The following is a 19,927-nucleotide window of genomic DNA, read 5'->3' on the forward strand; positions in this document are numbered from 1 at the left end:
TCAAAAAGCATTTGTTACAAATAGAGCTGGGCGATCCCCCTGATGGTCGGGATCGGGGAGACTCGCCTGATCATTTTGTAAAGATCGGGATCGAGATAATACGATCTTGCGTCCGATCACCAATCTTGGGCTTTACAGTTATGGGATGGGGCGGCGGGGGGGCTGTAAAATAAAGAATATAGTTAATAATCAACATTGTCATTATACTTACAGGTCCCGCAGCGTGTCCTGCAGACTCTGTCTCCCACCGCTTCTGCGTCCGATTATCGTTGTAACCTCCCGGTAACCATCACTGACAAAAGGACCTTCCGTGACGTCATAGCCATGTGATCACTCACGTGGGAATGTTGTATTATCTCATTGTCTACAAACTGGGTAACATTACTATGACGTCATGCAAGGTCCTGTACTGTTAGTGGATACGGATGGACGAGTATGCTCGCCGATACGTGGTGCCTGCCTGAGCATCTCAGTTCTCGGTATACTCGGAGAGCGCAGTGTACCGGCGAGATGCTGGGGCACATGCTCGGCTCCCCCTCCATGCATGTTGGCGCTCTTTACAGAGTCAGCCCACATGCAGGGATTGGCTGCCACACACTAATGCCACAGCCGGTGAATAGCGGCGCTGGGAATCAGGTGATCGGAGTTCACCGTTGCTATAGTAACCAGCTAATTAGTTTACTATGGCGATGGTGGCAGCAGTGACATCACCGCTTACCAACCCGTAGCCTCTGATCACTCATTGAGTGATTAGACAGCGAGGGGAGCAGAAGCGTCTTCCTCCCCACATGCTGTCTGATATAGAAGAGCTAGATCAGTTGAAGAAGACAGAAGACCAGGATCGTGGAGGGGTGAGAGGGAGTAATAAAGATGGAGTCCCTAAGTGTGTCTGTGTATTTATTGCTAATAAAGTATTTTTTCTGTGTAGTGTCTTTTCTTTTTAACCCTTTAGTGGAGATTCGTAATGGCCGGATCAAACTTGGCCTGACATTAAGAATCTCGGGCTTAATACCAGCTGGTAAAACAAAGCTGGTATTAACTCCTTATTACCCAGCATGCCACCCAGCACCAGGGCCGCAGGAAGACTTGGATACAGCTCCAGAAGATGGCGCCTGTATGAAAGCGCCATTTTCTGGGGTGGCTGTGGACTGCAATTAGCAGCGGGGGGGCCCAGAAAGCTTGGGCCACCCTGCGCTGGGATTCCAATCCCCAGCTGCCTAGTTGTACCTGGCTGAACACAAAAATTGGTCAAAGCCCACGTCGCTTTTTTTTTATTATTTCATGAAATTTATGAAATAATTAAAAAAAGGGCTTCCCTATATTTTTGGTTGCCAGCCGGGTACAAGTAGGCAGCTGGGGGTTGGTGGCAGCCTGTAACTGACTGCTGTATCTGGCTAGCATACAAAAATATGGCAAAGCCCACGTCTTTTTTTATTTTTGGCAAAAAACTTAAAAAAAAAAAAAAAAAAAAAAAAAGTGCTTCCCTGGATTTTCCATTGCCAGTGAAGGTAACACCAAGGAGTGTGGGTTAGCAGCCAGTAGCTGCTTGGATTACCCTTAGCTAGCAATAAAAAATGCAGCGGTAGCCCAGCAATTAGTTATGTCACGGCGTCTTTGACACCAGACATAACTAATTGACAGTAATAATAATAAAAAAAAAATTGACAACAAAAAAAAAATTTATTTGAAAAAACACTCCCCAAAAACATTCCCTCTTTGGCCAATTTATTGAAAAGAAAAAAAAAAATCGGGTCCCTGCTGTAATCCATTGTGAAAGTCCTGCGGCGATTCTGGACCTTCTAGAATATGGGGGGCACGTTCAGGGAACGTATCCCCCATTTTCTAGGAGTGCAGACCCTCCATTTGAGGAGAGTGGGTGCAAAGAATTTGCACCCACCCTCCCCGGGTCACGGCTGCAGAGTGCAAGCAGCAGCAGCAGCAGCCAGCGTCTCTGAAGGCAAAGCAGGAAGCTGAGCTGACAGACGCGCTCTGCACGTGTGACCGGCGTGCACTGTGAAGGGGGAGGGGGCCACGGGGGATCAGAGCTCCGACAGGTACGGGGGACACCGGGGAACACCGGGGTGGGAATAGGGGGTGACCTGGCAGGGCCTGGGGAGCAGTTTTCTGTCGTATGTGTCATAGCACATGCGACAGGAACCATAGGAAAGGGGGAAATGCGGCCGGCGCGCTGCTGTGCGCGCCAGTATGTGCGGCGCCATGTTAGATTTTTGGGAGGAAGGGGGGTGAGGGGACACTTTGGCGACACCGGGGGACCGGAGAGGACCGGGGGATGAGATTTATCTCCCATCTGACATGTTTGTTTATGCCAGATGGGAGATAAATGATTTTTTACCGGCGCGGTCATTTACTGTAACCTGATCATCGGTATACGGTGTATACCGGTCATCAGGTGAGCGGGAACCGGAAAAACCGGCCAGATTCATCATCTCCAGGGTCTCAGCTACCCCCGGCAGCTGGGACCCCGGAAATTTTCTGACTCTGGGGGGCGCTAGACCCTTTTTTCCGACCGCCGTTAAAAAGCGGCGGATCGGAAGAAGTACCCTAATTTGTCGCCGTTAAAAGGCGTATCGGCGGTCATTAAGGGGTTAAGTTTGATGGTCGCTGAGCATGGACAGCACGCTTCAAATCATCCCACAGATGTTCAATGATATTCAGGTCTGGGGACTGGGATGGCCATTCCAGAACACTGTAATTGTTCCTCTGCATGAATGCCTGAGTAGATTTGGAGCGGTGTTTTGGATCATTGTCTTGCTGAAATATCCATCCCCTGCGTAACTTCAACTTCGTCACTGAATCTTGCACATTATTGTCAAGAATCTGCTAGTACTGAGTTGAATCCATGCGACCCTCAACTTTAACAAGATTCCCGATGCCGGCATTGGCCACACAGCCCCAAAGCATGATGGAACCTCCACCAAATTTTACTGTGGGTAGCAAGTGCTTTTCTTGGAATGCCGTGGTTTTTTGCCTCCATGCATAACACCTTTTTGTATGACCAAACAGCTCAATTTTTGTTTCATCAGTCCACAGGACCTTCTTCCAAAATGTAACTGGCTTGTCCAAATGTGCTTTTGCATACCTCAGGTGACTCTGTTTGTGGCGTGCTTGCAGAAACAGCTTCTTTCGCATCACTCTCCCATACAGCTTCTCCTTGTGCAAAGTGCGCTGTATTGTTGACCGATGCACATTGACACCATCTGCAGCAAGATGATGCTGCAGGTCTTTGGAGGTGGTCTGTGGATTGTCCTTGACTGTTGTCAACATTTTTCTCTGCCTTTCTGATATTTTTCTTGGCCTGCCACTTCTGGGCTTAACAAGAACTGTACCTGTGTTCTTCCATTTCCTTACTATGTTCCTCACAGTGGAAACTGACAGTTTACATCTTTGAGACAACTTTTTGTATCCTTCCCCTGAACAACTATGTTGAATAATCTTTGTTTTCAGATCATTTGAGAGTTGTTTTGAGGAGCCCATGATGCCACTCTTCATAGGAGATTCAAATAGGAGAACAACTTGCAAGTGGCCACCTTAAATACCTTTTCTCATGATTGGATACACCTGCCTATGAAGTTCAAAGCTCAATGAGGTTACAAAACCAATTTAGTGCTTCAGTACGTCAGTAAAAAGTAGTTAGTAGTGTTCAAATCAAGAAATTGATAAGGGTGCCCATACTTAGGCACCGGTCAAATTATGTTTAAATGAAGATTGCACATTTTCTGTTAGTACAATAAACCTCATTTCAATCCAGAAATACTACTAAGTCCATCATTTATTAGATATATGAAACTGAAATAGCTGTTGCAAAAACCCAAATTGTTATAAAGAAAAAAGGTTAACATTAATAGGGGTGCCCAAACGTTTTCATATGACTGTGTGTATATATGTGTGTATATATATATATATATATATATATATATATATATATATATATATATACACAGTCGTCCGTAGCCGTCCGTAGCCGTCTGCTTTATCTGCGCTGAGAATCAAAAATACTTCGGAGCACTACGTTATTTATTGAAATTATTTATTTTTACACAACTATGTATTGTGTACATTTTATATATATATATATATATATATATATATATATATATATATATATATAAAATGTACACAATACATAGTTGTATAAAAATAAATAATTTCAATAAATAACGTAGTGCTCAGAAGTATTTTTGATTCTCAGCGCAGATAAAGCAGACGGCTACGGACTTCCACCCCCATCTGCCTGGCTTTACCTGACTGGCAATCAAAATACAGGGAAGCCCATTATTTTTTTTTTTTTTAATTATTTAAAAAATAATAAAAAAAAATGCGTGGGCTCCCGCCGTATTTTGATTGCCAGTCAGGTAAAGCCAGGCAGCTGGGGGCTGGAGTTCTCGGCAGCCCGCAGCAGCCCCTGGAAATGGCGCATTGTTTCTTAGCGACATTTCCAGGCGCTTTACCCGGCTAATCCAGCGGCCCTGATGGTGGTGGCATGCTGGGTAATAAGGGGGTTAATACCAGCTTCGTATTCTCAGATGGTACTAAGCCCAAAATTTATGGTGTCCTGCCAAATTAGACATGGCCACCAAGAATTTCTAGGAAACAGTAAAAAAAAATACAACACAGAGAAAAAAGTTTTTTTTATTAGAAATAAGACCAAAAAAATATTTAGAGACTCCATCTTTATTATAAAAGAAATCCTTAGTCCGACGTAATCCACAAGTAGAGCATTGTCAGCTCTGCTTTATCACTCTTTACAGACAGCGTCTATACACAGTGAGAAGCACAAAGAGCCAAGTCATCTCTGCTACATCGCTCTCTACAGAGCAAGAAGCAGGTTCACAGTGAGGGGATGATTCCACTTGCGTCTTGCATTGGGCATTACCCTTCACGGACTGATCTCAGGACAGAAGTGCTTCAGTTGCATGGAAACACATGCAGCCGACCTGCTGCTGTCGGGAGATTGTGTGCCGTGATGTGACACTCGCACAGTGACAGTTAAAGTTCAATCGAGTCCATGAGCCATGGACTCGGGTGATCCTTGACGTCACGGTGAACACGGCCGAAAACAGCCGATGACTGGCGAGTGACGAGCAGTGCAATGAATACCCCCGGAAGTTAGGAGGACCTTTAGTAACGTCATAGTCATGTGATCAGTCTGTAAGCCAATGTCTGTACAACATTCACACCAGACTTGTCACGTGGCTATCACGTCACTGAAGGTCCTGTAAGTCCAGTGTTGGTTACCAGGTGACACAGCAATGATCGATCGTAGCGACAGAAGCGAACGGGAGACAGAGTCTGCAGGACGCGTCACTGGACCTGTAAGTATGATCATAATGGTGTTTAATTATGTGCTTTCATTTTACAGCCCCTGGAACGGATCTGGACCCGATCTGTAACTTCCCAGGAAAGCTCGTGATCGGGATCGTGCACATGATTACTTTACAGCTCGGGATCGCCCATCCCTAGTTACAAAGTTACATAGTGAGGTTACATTATATCACAGAGAGATACTGATCAGGGTGAGTCATTCACTACAGGAAGCCACTAATATCGTAGTCTCTATTCAGACCAAGCGGCTGCAGAGACTGCAGCCTGAATATCCAGTTAGGCTATATGCGCACGTTGCCTTTTTTTTGCGACCACAAAGATGCAGCATTTTTGTGCGTTTTTGGCTGCAAAAAGCGTACAAAAACCCGCCCCCGTCATTCTTGTGACATTTGGTGATCGCTGCCATAGCGAACAGTATCGCTACGGCAGCGTCACATGCACATACCTTGTTAGCGACGTCTCTGTGACCGCCGAACAATTCCTCCTTCAAGGGGGAGGTGCGTTCGGCGTCATAGCGACGTCACTGCGGCGTCACTAAGCGGCCGCCCAAGAGCAAAGGAGGGGAGGAGATGAGCTGCTGTAACATGCCGCCCACCTTCTTCCTTCCTCATTGCCGGTGGACGGCAGGTAAGGAGATGTTCGTCGTTCCTGCGGTGTCACACGTAGCGATGTGTGGGGCCGCAGGAACGACGAACAACCTCGCTACTGACCAGACAACGATTTTTGGTAAATGAACGACGTGTTACAGACCAACGATTTTTAACTCTTTTGCGATCGTTTAAAGTCGCTCCTAGGTGTCACACGCTGCGATGTCGCTTACGGCCCTAGATGTGCGTCACAAACACCGTGACCCCGACGATATATCGTTAACGATGTCGCAGCGTGTAAATGGCCCTTAAGTCTCTCTCCTCTTGAGCATTCTGATGTGATCTCCCCCTCATCTAGGCAGCTGTACCTGCTCTAAGATCTGGAAACGTAGTTGAGAGACATTATGCTTGCATTCAGTCAAGTACTGCGATACAGGTAAAGTTAGATTTTTTTTTTTGCCTTATTGTATACTTGTGATTTGATAGTCTTTCTTTTAGTTTTTGAGTGATTTCACCCACATAGATTAGACCACAAGGGCATTTCAACATGTATATTCTAAAGCTACTGTCACAAGTATAATATCCATTTATTTTAAATGATTCCCCTGTGCGGGGGTGCTGAAATGTCGGTCCCTTAATCACACCAGAGCAGTGAACACAGTTCAGACACGGGAATGTGCCTGTGACAGGGTTAGAAAGAAATCTCTGAGTTAATTTACTTTCGCTGCCCAGGTCCGCTTTCACTACTTTGTCCCTAATATTCAAAGATCTACGATGGGATATTAGGTAAGGTCTGTGGAAATCTTAATATTAGGGTAGGAGTTAGATAAAATATTCCAATGTTTCCTCAAGACTTTATGGATGAATACAGACCATGGATGATAGGTGTTTGAAAAAACTAGCCTCTAGTCTTTGTCTCTCTGTGTAGATTGTCTGTCTTTCTGCTCATTCAGTAACCTTAAGGGGAAACCCCGATGTGAAAAGTTAATGGACATTTCATCTATTGTTTGTTCAAGCACCTTTTGCATCAGTGACTATTCTCCTCACCAGGATTATGAACCGCTGTTATTTAGTGTGGGAACTTTGATGCAGTAATTATCTTCTGTTTGAGAAGGGCTTGTGCTCAAGCCGAAACGCGTTACATTGTGACGCCTGTACATGGAATTGTAAGATTAAAAGATTTATCTTCATAAAGAATACAAGGAGTGCCGGAATTTTCTTCATTTGAAATAAAATACACACACCCTCTTTCACCCCTTATTTAACTCCCAAAACACCCAGGTCTGACGTAATCCACACGAGGTCCCACGACAAGTCCAGCTCTGCTATATCTGACAGCACACGTGCATAGAACATGACCGCCTGCTGTTGGCTTCAGGCAGAGACTGAGCCACGCGATGAGTGATGACATCACTGAGGTTATTTGTGGTCATAGCTGTAGGTTCCCACGATCCTCCACCTGTGACTGCAGGTAACCTGACCACCTGACCTCAGGTTACCTTTAAATGAGGTAACTAAGTTCACAGACCTGCATCTCCTGGCAAAAAAAACGCAAGAAAACCCCATGTAGTTTTGATGCGATAGTAATGCAATTAATTTGCCAAGAGGTGTCGATTGGGTGCAGGAAAATGGTGTAAAAACTTCAGCACCAAATCTCCATCTCCAGACCAAAAAAATGCACAAAAATTGATGCCATTTCGGTGCAGTTTTCTGCAAGGAGGTGTACATTTCGGACTGAAATGAACGCATGGTACATTATAGAATGCTGTATATATGGGCTTACTGGTGGTAGCCACAGCTCATAAGGGAAAAACCTGGTGACAGGTTCCCTTTTAACCAGGTAAATACTTGGGGTGTCTGAAAGTCATTATGAGTCTGATGTGTGAAGAGAGTAAGATATCAAACTCAAACATCAGAGTCAAACATCATTTGAATTTGGCTTGGTGGAGGTCAGTGTGAAAGTCCTAATAAGTTTTAAACACGTGCACTAGAAATCACATAACCAAATAGAAGTACCATGCATCTTGACTGAGTGTTTAGCTCAATGCTAAATATGCTAGTTTACATACAGAGATCTTTGGGTTCAAATTCCAGTATGAGGTGGTGCTTTTTTGTTGTTATTATTACTAGGGATGAGCGAATGTATTCGCCACTATTCGGTATCCGATGGATAGCAGGCTCTTTGCAGCAGTCGGTATCCGATGGATAAAACAACATCCGCTCCGATACTTTCATTTTAATTTCTGACTTCCTGGCACCTGTTTTCCAGCCAATGAACACATCTGACGTTGCTTGCCCTCCCAGTAACGCTGCAGCCATCTTTGTTGTGGTGTTACTGTGACTGGCTTGGCCGCACAGCATCATAGGGCCTATATAAGCCAGCGGCCATTTTGTGAACACACAGTGATAGGGAGCTGGCGGTGTAGATAGACTGTATTGTGTGCGGGAGAGCGTTGTAGATCTAACTAATAATTAGTCATTGTAAGGGCTGAACACCGTGTCCAGTAGCAAACAGAACTGGTATTCTCAGGATAGGGAGCCCCACGTTATGGGTAGCCCCTCAGCCTAAATATATCAGCCAGCAGCCACCTGGAATTGCCGCATCCATTAGATTTCCATTTATTTGGAATAAAAGACAAAAAAATAACACCCTCTTTCACCACTTTATTCAAATCCCCAAATACCCCTCTAGACTTGACAAAGACTACACTCATGTAGTTGAAATGCGTCGCTGTTGTCATACCAATTTTTTCCCCGCTGGAGTGTCAGCTTGCTTTTTACATGTATTGTACGTGTCTGATTTTATGAGTTCGCTAAGCATCAAATAAATCCTGGAAATGTTATCATCTGATTCCTGGTCATTGCGCTGGACAGAAGTCTTTATGCATGTTCAAATGCCCCTCCAGGTCCGACGTAATCCACACGAGGTCCCACGATGCATCCAGCTCTGCTATATGGAGCGTCTAAACAGTCCAGGAAAAAGCTTTCTTACCCGTGTCCTGGAAGAACCTCTAACCCCGGAAACTAACTATCCCCGCCTTCTCAGAGCGGAGCCGTGATTTGACACAATCCTGCCAGCATCTGTGTCTTCAGGCATAGGATTCCGCACAGAGGAGACCTGGTCTAACATTGCTGGAAACTATTCTATTCAGGCACGAGAAACCTACATCGCGCAGAGACTGCATTGCCTTGGAATCTCCAGACTGGTATCGTTTATCAGGTAACCTGCACTGGGTACCCATCACGGGTGTCCCGCTGTATTGTTGCATTCCTGCAATACTCCTGTGCTTGCGCTAGGAGTGCGGGAAGTTTTAACATACCAAGGGGAGCTTGGTTTTATGTAGAGCGCGTGGTTTGTAGCAATACTTGCAAAATTTGGAGGAATTGTAGCTTTCCTTGTGAAGTTATTAAAACTCTGAAAATAGTGCTCTAACTTTAAAAGGACCGTATTATTGGAAAAATATTTTGGATATTTTTTTAACGTTTTTTATTCTCTTCATCTGTGGAAAAAACATGCAACCGTTCTTCATTATAAATTGCTTTTTAATCGTATAATAATTTTTTATTTGAAGGTGGCAGCCGCCGGCCGGGGCTCCACACATTTTTTAGAGGTATACTTTTTCTAGAGTATATACTGTTGTTTACGTGTATTTTTGTGATCTTTTGTATAATTTTATCACAATTTTTCCATCACTGGAATAAGGATAAAAATAAATATTTATAATAAATTAACCCTTAATTCAGCGCTGATTTTATATATAGGAATTATTTCTATGAATTTTTTATTTATTTATTTAGTTTACTGCACTACAAAGACCCGCCCACCGGCGGCTGTGATTGGTTGCAGTGAGACAGCTGTCACTCAGCGTGGGGGCGCGTCTGAATGCAACCAATCATAGGCGCCGGTGGGTGAGAGAAGCAGGGAATACGAGATGGAATAATGAGCGACCGGCATTTTCAAAAGCTGGAGAAGCCGCCAGAACAGTGTGACAACCATGCAGCTCCGTGCCCGTGATCGGTCAGTGATCGGTGAGTATGAGAGAGGGGGAGGAGAGGGAGAGACCGATAGACAGAGAAAGAGACCTAAAGACCTGCATTCTGTTTGTCAAAAAAGCGATTTGGTTTCAGAGCTGTTCTGGCAACTACGTAAAAGCCGCATGTTGCTCTGAGCATGTTATTCCAAGACACCAGAAATGAAGTTAGGCACCTTCTACAGGCTGTGCCCATACTGTTTCTGCCTTTTCCCATCCATTTCAGCCTTTTCCTCAGTCACCACAGCTCACCGTTACGTCCAACGTGAAATTATTCGGGTTTCCCTTAGACTTACATTGGGTGTTGAATATTCGCGAATACTTGAATAGCGGCGACCTATTAGTCGAAGCGGATATTTTGGTATTCGATCATCCCTAATTATTACCCTTTCAAACCAAAACTACTGTATAAGTGACACAGGTGACTTATTATTAAGCTATAGGGTCATTATTTTTTGATTATTTAGATAGTAATATATAATAACAAAACAATAAGTCAGATGTCAGACAGGTTATTCTGATGTTTGACTTTGATATATGATTATTTCCTAAAATGGACACTGTTATACAGTTAAGACAAAAGAGATAGCTCAGAACAAATTCAGACTGGTCTCTGTCCAATAGGTTATCTTAAGCAGCAGAACTGATACTCCTTAATAGAATCCACAAGGAATGAATATAACCAGTAAAGAATGGCTGGAAAAGTAAAGTATATACTGTATATAGTAACACCGCCGAAAAAGTAATTGGATAGAGACAATAAACAATAGAACAACATAGGAAAGAAGCAAATGTGAAAGTAAAGAAGAATTCAGCACTTGGACAGGAACTGAGAAAACTGTGGCTGAGTAGGGAGGAAATTGCAAAAGATCACTAGATCAAACCTCAAGTGATAACAGTAACAGTATCCCCTTTTCTTTGAGGGCCAATCTGATGCTGCTGATGGACTTTGCTCTCAGGCTGATTCTCATGAAGATCTTCTAAACACACCCAGAAGTCATCATGCCCAAGACCTTTCCATTTAGCACGATACTAAAAAATGGCACCTGACCCATCTGGAACTCAGCACTTGCTCCATCTCACACTCCTGCACACTGAGGACACCCTTTTTGGACAGGTCACTCGTAAAATCAGTAGTCGATGGCGATGGAGCCTCAGGAGCATGTTGTCTGAGAGTTGTCCTCAGAGCACTCAGTAACACCCCTTCACCTGGAATCTTGATAGGTTGTTTAATGCTAGGAGGTGATACCTCAGCCTTTACATTCTTTTATTTTTGGCACCTGTAAAAAAAAGCAATCTCAGACTTCTGGAATCTGCATTACAAGCCAAAGTCTGATGGGCGTCACTGATCTTTATCCGGTGCCTCCTCTCTTCCTTCCATTGCCGTCCTCCTTCCCAGCTCCGTGGTAAGTGAAAAATCTGGTGACAGGTTCCATTTAAAATATACCTGGCTGATTCATGGTGTCTGGGGTTTGAGCAGCGTGAATCAGATGACAGGTTACCTTTAAAGTCTCATATAATATATTGTAATGTTAAATTAAAATATTAAATAAATGTTATATTCAGTCAAGAAGGTAGACTCACATGTGATTCGTTCTTCTTCCCCGATTTGTTTTCTTTCCTATTACAGGAGTTCCAAAATGTTCTGGATTCGTCAGTGGAAGTTGGTCTAGTGTCTGGTAAAACAAAGAGATGCTATCAGGGAACAGTCAGACCAGTTTCAGTAAATTTAATGTCTTGTGAAGGAAATTTAGTACACCAAGGACTACCAACTATGATTTCTTTTTAACTCATTAGTGGCAAGGCTTGAAAAGGCCATAAAGGAAATCTGTCAGTAGGATCAACAATCCTAAATTGTTGACCTGAGCATGCAGGTCATAGAGAGTTGAATAAAATGATACCTTGATATCTGCAATCCGATTTCTTATTCTTGAAAAATCCACCTTTTTCTTTAAATGTAAATGAGCTGTTAAGATCTACGGGCCGGACTTAAATCTTCCTAAGAATCTGCCTCCAGAGCTTATTTTAAATGAAAGGCGGCATTACCAGTGAGATATGTAGATCAGGAGAGCAGACTGAGTCAATACAAGTCTCATACTGGTAATGGCCTCTCATTTAAAATTAGTTTTGGATGCAGATTTTCAGTGTCCAGAACCAGGGCAAATCAAGGAATAGGCAGGGTAAGCACCAGCTTTGCACGTTACTTCTTGCCTGGCAAAGGAGTACGCATCTTGAAGAAAAAAATACAAAAAACTGACATTGCTGAATGCCTAAGGCCATCCAGAACCTTCCTCTGGCTGCAGCCATTCAGCACATTGATGGCCCAGGATACAGGCACAAATGCGATCATGTGGCCCTTTCCTTCAACCACAAAAATTCACCACACTTTTCTTATATTTTGTCAGTGAATGGGGGCTATCACAAGAAGGGCTGTAGGGGAACTCAGAAGAGGGGTTGTGGGGAACATCAAAATATGTGTATGTAGGTCACAGTAACTCCCCTTTTATTAAAATTAAGCCCTAGAGGCAGATTCTCATACAGATCTGTGTCCAGCCCATTGCCTGGAACAGCTCATTTACATATAAGAAAAACATGGATTTCTCCAGACATAGCATCGCAGATAGCAAGGTTTCTGTTTATTCAAATTCCTATGACCTACATGCCCATATACACGGCTTAGGAATGTTGATTCTACTGATAGATGCCCCTTTAAGTATTCACCAATAAAGTTATTGCAAATCAATTAGCACATGCCATTAAATCGGCCACGACAGTGGTCTACGGCCTCTGCACAAGAGAGGGAGAGGAGACTCTTAACTGTCTGCGTCTCTTATTTTGATCAGCCAGCCTGGTGCAATGTCACATATGCATCACACCACAATGATGAAACTATGCTAGGTTAGCTAGTCAAGAGAAGGACCATGGATGCCACCAGATAAGAGGACTTCTCCTGCTTCTTGTAGAGGCCACTGTCAAGGCCGATGGAATGAGATGTGCGTATAAATTTGCACCAACTCTATTCACCACTTTTGATTCCAATTACTTTCTGCCAGAAATGAGGGCCACAATATTTGGTGCACAGTGTGCCACATTAGACAATGCCCTTTTCCCAATACCCCACACCCCCAGTGTCAGTATCCTGTACCCCCAGTGTCAGTATCCTGTATCCCCAGTGTCATTATCCTGTACCCCTAGTGTGTCATTATCCTGTACCCCCAGTGTCAGAGTCAGTATCTTGTACCCCCAGTGTCAGTCAGTATCCTGTACCCCCAGTGTCAGTATCACTATACTGTGCCCCCAATGTCAGTGTCAGAATCCTGTACCCCCAATGTCAGTGTCATCCTGTATCCCCAGTGTCAGTGTCATTATCCTGTACCCCGAGTGTCAGAATCCTGTACCTCCAGTATCAGTGTCAGAATCTTGTACCCCCAGTGTGTGTCGTCCTCCTGTACCCCGAGTGTCAGTGTCAGTATCCTGTACAGTCAGTGTCATTATCCTGCACCCCCAGTGTCAGTGATAATATCCTGCACACCCAGTGTCAGTGTCATTATCCTGTACCCCCAGTGTCAGTGTCATTATCCTGTACCCCCAGTGTTAGTGGTATTATCCTCTACCCCCAGTATCAGTGTAATTATCCTGTACCCCCAGTGTCAGTGTAATTATCCTGTAGCCCCAGTGTCAGCGTCATTATCCTGTACCCCCAGTGTCAGCGTCATTATCCTGTACCCCCAGTGTCAGCGTCATTATCCTGTACCCCCAGTGTCAGCGTCATTATCCTGTACCCCCAGTGTCAGCGTCATTATCCTGTACCCCTAGAGTCAGTGTAATTATCCTGTACCCCCAGTGTCAGTGGTATTATCCTGTACCCCGAGTGTCAGTGGTATTATCCTGTACACCTCAGTGTCAGTGTCATTATCCTGTAACCCCAGTGTCAGTGTCATTATCCTGTACCTCTAGTGTCAGTGTCAGTATCTTGTACCTTCAGTGTAAGTGTCCTGTACCCCCAGTGTCAGTGTTATTATTCTGTACCCCAGTGTCAGTGTCATTATTCTGTACCCCAGTGTCAGTATCTTAGGCTATATGTAATTACTCTTCAGGGGCCTCTATATGTGATGATAGTACAGGAGGGGCCTCAGTATAAATACTGTATATGTAAAAAAAAAAAAAAAAAAAAAAGCCTGATCTGCCTATAGAGCAGTATTGTCAGAATACACAGGACTAGTGAAGGGTTTATCCAACATGTAAGACTAGTTTGGAAACCATAGTGCAGCTTTTATGGCCTCTGTCCCCACAGAATGATCACACCCAGTACAGACACTGGGGGCCGATTATTACCTGATAATTATGTAATGTGTGAAGGTGGAAAGAGAAGAGAATTCACCAGTCTCCAAATGGAAGAGTGTATGGAGGGTAATGCTTCACACCTCCACATATTGACTCTATAGGGGATTTCCCTATAGGGTGGATAGATGGCGGCATCGGTGGATTAACTTTAGTAATCTTTCCATGTGAAGATGCTGCGTTTTGATTCTCTTTGAATATTGTTTGGACTCGGTGGTTTTCCTAGGACAAGGAATGTCCACGTTTAAGAAAAACTGTGACTGTAAATAACAGATTCCATTATTAACTATAATAAATAAGATGCTACAAGAAATCCTGTGATATATGCAGTGCACAGGACAGGTCTCTACTGTGCACTGCAGAGTTTGCTAAAAGGCGCATGTTATACTGAGAGAAGTCGAAAATGATCAAGTAATAAAAATGTTTATGGCAGCCATAGTGTGGGCCCCTAGAGGCAATTTTCCTGGTAGGCCCCTGGCACCCCAGTCCAACCCTGTCTACCAATGTCTTTCTAAAGGGAATATTTGGTAAATCACATGATAACCCCTTAAATATTGTAGGAATACAAAACCTATAGGTAGTTATGGAGACATGTTACTTTTATTACTTTCATGGCAGCTCTACAATTTTTTGGGGGAAAAAGGGTGCTGTGGTGTGCACCTGTAATCCTAGGTAACCTGGGAGGTGTCGGCTATGGAAACATTTGAGCTTGGCCATCCTGCATTAGTATTTTTGATGAGTATTTCATCAGTGCTTGTATGCCAAAACACAGAACTGGAGTCAATCTTTCAATAATAGTTTTTCCCTGTAAGTCCCACTCCTTGCTTTGGAATTTAAACACTGATGGAAAATAGTGATGTGTGAATGAGGCCATGTATGGATCAGATGTCTACTTTTTTTTTTTTTTTTAAAGTGGGAAGGGCTTAGTGGAAGTGGGAAGGGCTTAGCCTAACAGAGCCAAAAGGATTAACTAGAATTTATGCCACGCACTGGAGCAAATTATAGCAGACGATCACTTGTACAATTTTGAAATCTTGCTCCAGTGGATTTTTAATCAAGTTTGGAGTAGTCTTGATGATCTCCCATGTTTTCTTAGTGTATATTCACATGCAGGAGTAATAGCAGAAAAAGAAATCATAGTTCAGAAACGACCAGGTATTTCATGTAGTGTGCCAATGCTTCTGTGGTCAATCGAACGCTCTCGAATACCGCCTCACGCCACTCTACACTTAGCGTAGTCGGCAGGATCAAGGCTTGCCAATGGAAGAGTGTTGCGGGGAAGGCAAGGGTTACATTGACAATGACCACGGTGAGGTATATGATGGCGTTGAGCATCGACTTTAAGATGGCGGATGGTGGCGCAACTCTAAAAGACCTCACTTGTCGAGGGCGGCAATGAAGCAGAATGGCTAAAAAATCTGGCCAACCCTGGAGAAGCTACATGCATGGGAAGAAGTTCCCCGCATAGAGATGCCAGCCCATGATGACATGTGTTCGCCCTGTCGGATGAAGTGGATGTAGAAGGTCCATCCACCACAGTGTCACAGCACAAAACGGGCAGAAAACTGGAGGAAATGGGAGGGTTATCTGGAAGAAATCCCACCCTGCCTGGTGCTGCCCTGAGGTAAGTGTGACGGCGCCATTTTGCCAAGAGAGGGAGTTGGAGAAGAAAGAAAATATGGTGGACTGGAGATCCTGGTTGGAGCACACAGGACTATGGTACATCAATACATTCAGGAAGGATCCCAGCATAGCAAGTGGTGGGGGTTTATGGCATTGGTGGAGGAAGGGACACAACCAGGTGGCTTGGCAGGGAAGATGTGGTGGCCGTCATACTATATGCACTGCTGCGGTGGCAACATATTGTATGTAGGTGTATGGTGTGTAGTGTTATTTATCACACTGTGTATAGGGGCAGTGGTGGCATCACACAGTGTATAGGAGGCTGTAAGGTTAGAGAGGGATGTGGTGGCCATCATAATGTACATAGGGGTTGGTGGCAGCATTAGTGTGTATAGGGTGCTGTGGTGGCAAACATACAGTGGGGGGACAGAGATATTATCATAGTGTGTGTGTGTGTACTTTGTGGTGGCCATCATACTGTGTATAAGAGCTTGTGTGTATATTGTGTGTTGGGAGTTGTTGCATCAAACTGTGTAAGGGGGGTTTTGGGGGTCATCATACTATTTGGGGCATGGTGGCAATCATACTGCGTATAGGGAGTTGTGGTGTCCTTCATACTCTATAAGGGAGGCTGTGGTTGCCATCATCATGTGTGTTTGTGCATTATACCAAGCAATAAAGGGGGGCAAAAAAGGGGCCTTACTTCTTTCAAGGTAACACAAAGTAGGTGTGAGGATGAATTTAGTTTCCATAGGAAACTTTTTTTAGAGGTACTCTGTATACACCACACTGCTTATTTAGAATTTTGGGGGAAGTGATACAACTTTTGAAGTATTGTTCCACGCTACTGGGCAGCCAAGATGGGACGTTTTTGCAGGTTTAGAATAGATTGGGACAGTGCTAGGAATGTAAAAATAGTCAAATGATTCTTTCTTATAAACGCTGAATATACAATTTGTGGATGGAAGAAGTTGTTATTTCAGTCTGAGCCAGATAGACAAGATGAAAACATTGAATGAGTCCAATCAGAAAGAACATCACCTGTAAGTCACTATACTGTATATACCTGAACTGTAAACACCTATATGGTTGGCACAACTGGTATCCACCTCTCTATGGTCAATGTACAGTCATGGCTAAAAGTGTTGGTGCCCTTGAAATTGTTGCAGAAAATGAAGTATATCTCCCAGAAAATTATTGCTGTTACATGTTTTGTTATACACAATGTATATTTTCTTTGTGTGTATTGGAACAACACAAAAAAATAAATAAATAGAAAATAAGGCAAATTGGACATAATTTCACACAAAACCACAAAAATATGCCAGACAAAATTGTTGCCACAATCAACTTAATATATTGTTGCACACCTGTTGGAATAAATATCTGCAATCAATCCCTTCCTATAATCATCAACAAGCTTCTTACACCTTTGAAATCTGTTCTTTAGCAAACTGCTCCAGGTCACTCATATTTGAAGGGTGCCTTCTCCCAACAGCAAATTTAAGATCTCTCCACAAGTTTTCACTGGGATTTAGATCCAGACTCATTACTGGCCACTTCAGAACTCTGCAGCAATTTGTTTCCACCCATTGCTGGGTGCTTCTTGAAGTATGTTTAGGGTCAGTGTCCTGCTAGAAGACCCATGGACATAAACCCAGCTTTCTGACACTGAGCACTACACTGCAACCCAAAATCCTTTGGTAATCTTCAGATTTCATGATTCTTTGCACACAGTTAAGGTACCCAGTGTCAGAGGCAGCAAAACAACCCTAAAACATCTTTGAACCTCCACCATATTTGGCTGTAGGTACTATGTTCTTTTCTTTGTAGGCCTCTTTCCATTTTCGGCAAACAGTAGCTCTATCTTGGTCTCATCTGTTCACAAGACACTTTCCCAGAATGATTTTAGCTTACTCACAGACATTTTGGCAAGCTGCATTCTAGCTTTTTTATGTATTTGTGACAGAAATGGGTCCTCCTGGGTCTCCTCCATAGCGTTTAATTTTATTCAAATGTCGACGGATAATTTGCACTTACACTGATGCACCCTGAGCCTTCACGACAGCTTGAATTTTTTTAGAACTTGATTGGGGCTGCTTATCCACCATCTGTGTTGCAATCTTTCATCAATTTTTCTCTTCCACGTCCAAGGAGATTAGCTACAGTGCCATGGGTTGTAATCTTCTTGATTATGCTGCATACCGTGGACAAAGGAACACCAAAGTCTCTGGAGATGGACTTGTAACCTTGAGATTGTTGATATTTTTCAACAATTTTGTTTCTCAAGTCCTCAGAGAGTTATCTCTTCTTTCTGTTCTCCATGCTTAGTGTGGCAAACACAGATACACTGCAAAGATTGAGTCAACTTCTCTTTTCATCTGATTTCAGGTGTGATTTTCATATTGCCCACACCTGGTACCACCACAGGTGAGTTTGAACAAGCATTATGTGCTCAAAATAAAGTTGTTTACACAGAATTTTTGAAATATGCCAGCAATTTTGTCTGGCCCATATTTGTGGTTTTCTGTGAAATTATGTCCAATTTGCCTTTTTTTTTCTCTGTGGTTTTTCTTGTTGTTGTTTTAATACACGCAAAAGAAATAAACAGGGGGTACTCACTGAGAGTGGAAGACAGGCGATTTCAGCAGCTAAAAAGGAAAGGGGTTTTTTTTTATAGTTAGAGCAGTCAGATTGTTGAATGCCCTACCACAAAAGGTTTTTTTTCAACCAATATAACTATCTATAACAAAACGTGTAGTTGCAATCATTTTCTCGGAGAAATACTTCATTTTCTGGAACAATTTCAATGGTGCCAACACTTTTGGACATAAGGTATGCACACCAGTGACTATGTAAGGGGAATACATGTAATAGCAGAAACTGCTGTGTGAATAGTGACATGAAAAATTCAATAGCTATATGTAAGAATGAAATGTGAAAAATGGAACCTGCATTACTGCCATGAACATATGAATCAAGAGAAATTTAGCTACTGAATTGATCAATGCAATAGAGCCCCAACACTACGCCAAAGTATTTCTCTACGTTGGGGTCCCTAGCTTGTGTGTGTCCTCTCATGCAGTTAAGGTTTTTGCACCCAGTTCAGACATAGAATGGAGTTCCAAACGTTATTCCTTATTTATTTAACACTTTTGGACATGTCTGTATATGGGTAATATCTTTTTAAATATTGTGGAGTTTTTTTGATTGTTTTTTTTAATATACTAACAGTTTGGTTGTTTGAATAAGTCATTATGTATTGGTAGGTGAATGGTAATATTACTGTTTAATAATGGTTTTGGTACATTGTGTTTTTTTTTGTAGATGTATGGTAATAATACGTATTCACTACGTAGTGGTAATGGTAGTGGTCATCGTGTACAATGGTAATTTTGATAATATTGATTATTGTATAGTGTGTTTTAATATATAGGTATTTTTAGTCCTGATATAGCAGTATCAGTGGTATATGATAATTGTATACATTATGAATAGACTTTCTTTTAAATGGCAAGGTGTTTGTGTCGGAGACATTTACTTTATAACATGGCTCCTGGTCTAATAAGACCCTAACACTGCCCCTGGTATTAAGTTTATTTTGTCTGGCACTGGGGGGGATTATTATTATTGTAAGGTGGGTATTATAGTAAGGGTATGTCCGCATGCTGCGTTCTTGATTTAACAAAAAAAATGCACCCTCTGGCAGACTTTGCTAACTGTTAACACCGAGTTTGACAAAAAAAATGCATACAAAACGCAGGCGATTCAGCTCTGCTACATCCCTGTTCTGTAAGAGCAGCACAGTAGAGCATGACTGCCCGTCTGCCGACTTCATTGTTATCGCGCTGCTCTGTCTCTGTGTGCTCTCATAAACTCGGATGAACCTCTGACGTCAGTGCCAGGACACAGGTAGGAGTGCGGAGTCCGCAGCAGTGACCTCAGAGCTTCACCTGAGTTCATTGTCATCGCTCTGTGTTGCGGCTTGATTTGCGGTCACAG

General features: G+C 43.1%; 1 protein-coding gene across 1 annotated transcript in view; it reads right to left on the bottom strand.

Annotated features, from left to right (window-relative positions):
• LOC142296297 (AT-rich interactive domain-containing protein 4B-like) overlaps positions 1 to 19,927 on the bottom strand; it is a 430,400-nt gene that overhangs the window by 216,817 nt on the left and 193,656 nt on the right. The window contains exon 7 of the mRNA XM_075339708.1: positions 11,546 to 11,637. Within this exon, the coding sequence (XP_075195823.1) occupies positions 11,546 to 11,637 (92 nt within the window). The remainder of the gene's footprint in view (positions 1 to 11,545; positions 11,638 to 19,927) is intronic.

The sequence above is a fragment of the Anomaloglossus baeobatrachus genome, chromosome 3 (genome assembly GCF_048569485.1).
Source record: "Anomaloglossus baeobatrachus isolate aAnoBae1 chromosome 3, aAnoBae1.hap1, whole genome shotgun sequence".
NCBI lineage: Eukaryota > Metazoa > Chordata > Amphibia > Anura > Aromobatidae > Anomaloglossus > Anomaloglossus baeobatrachus.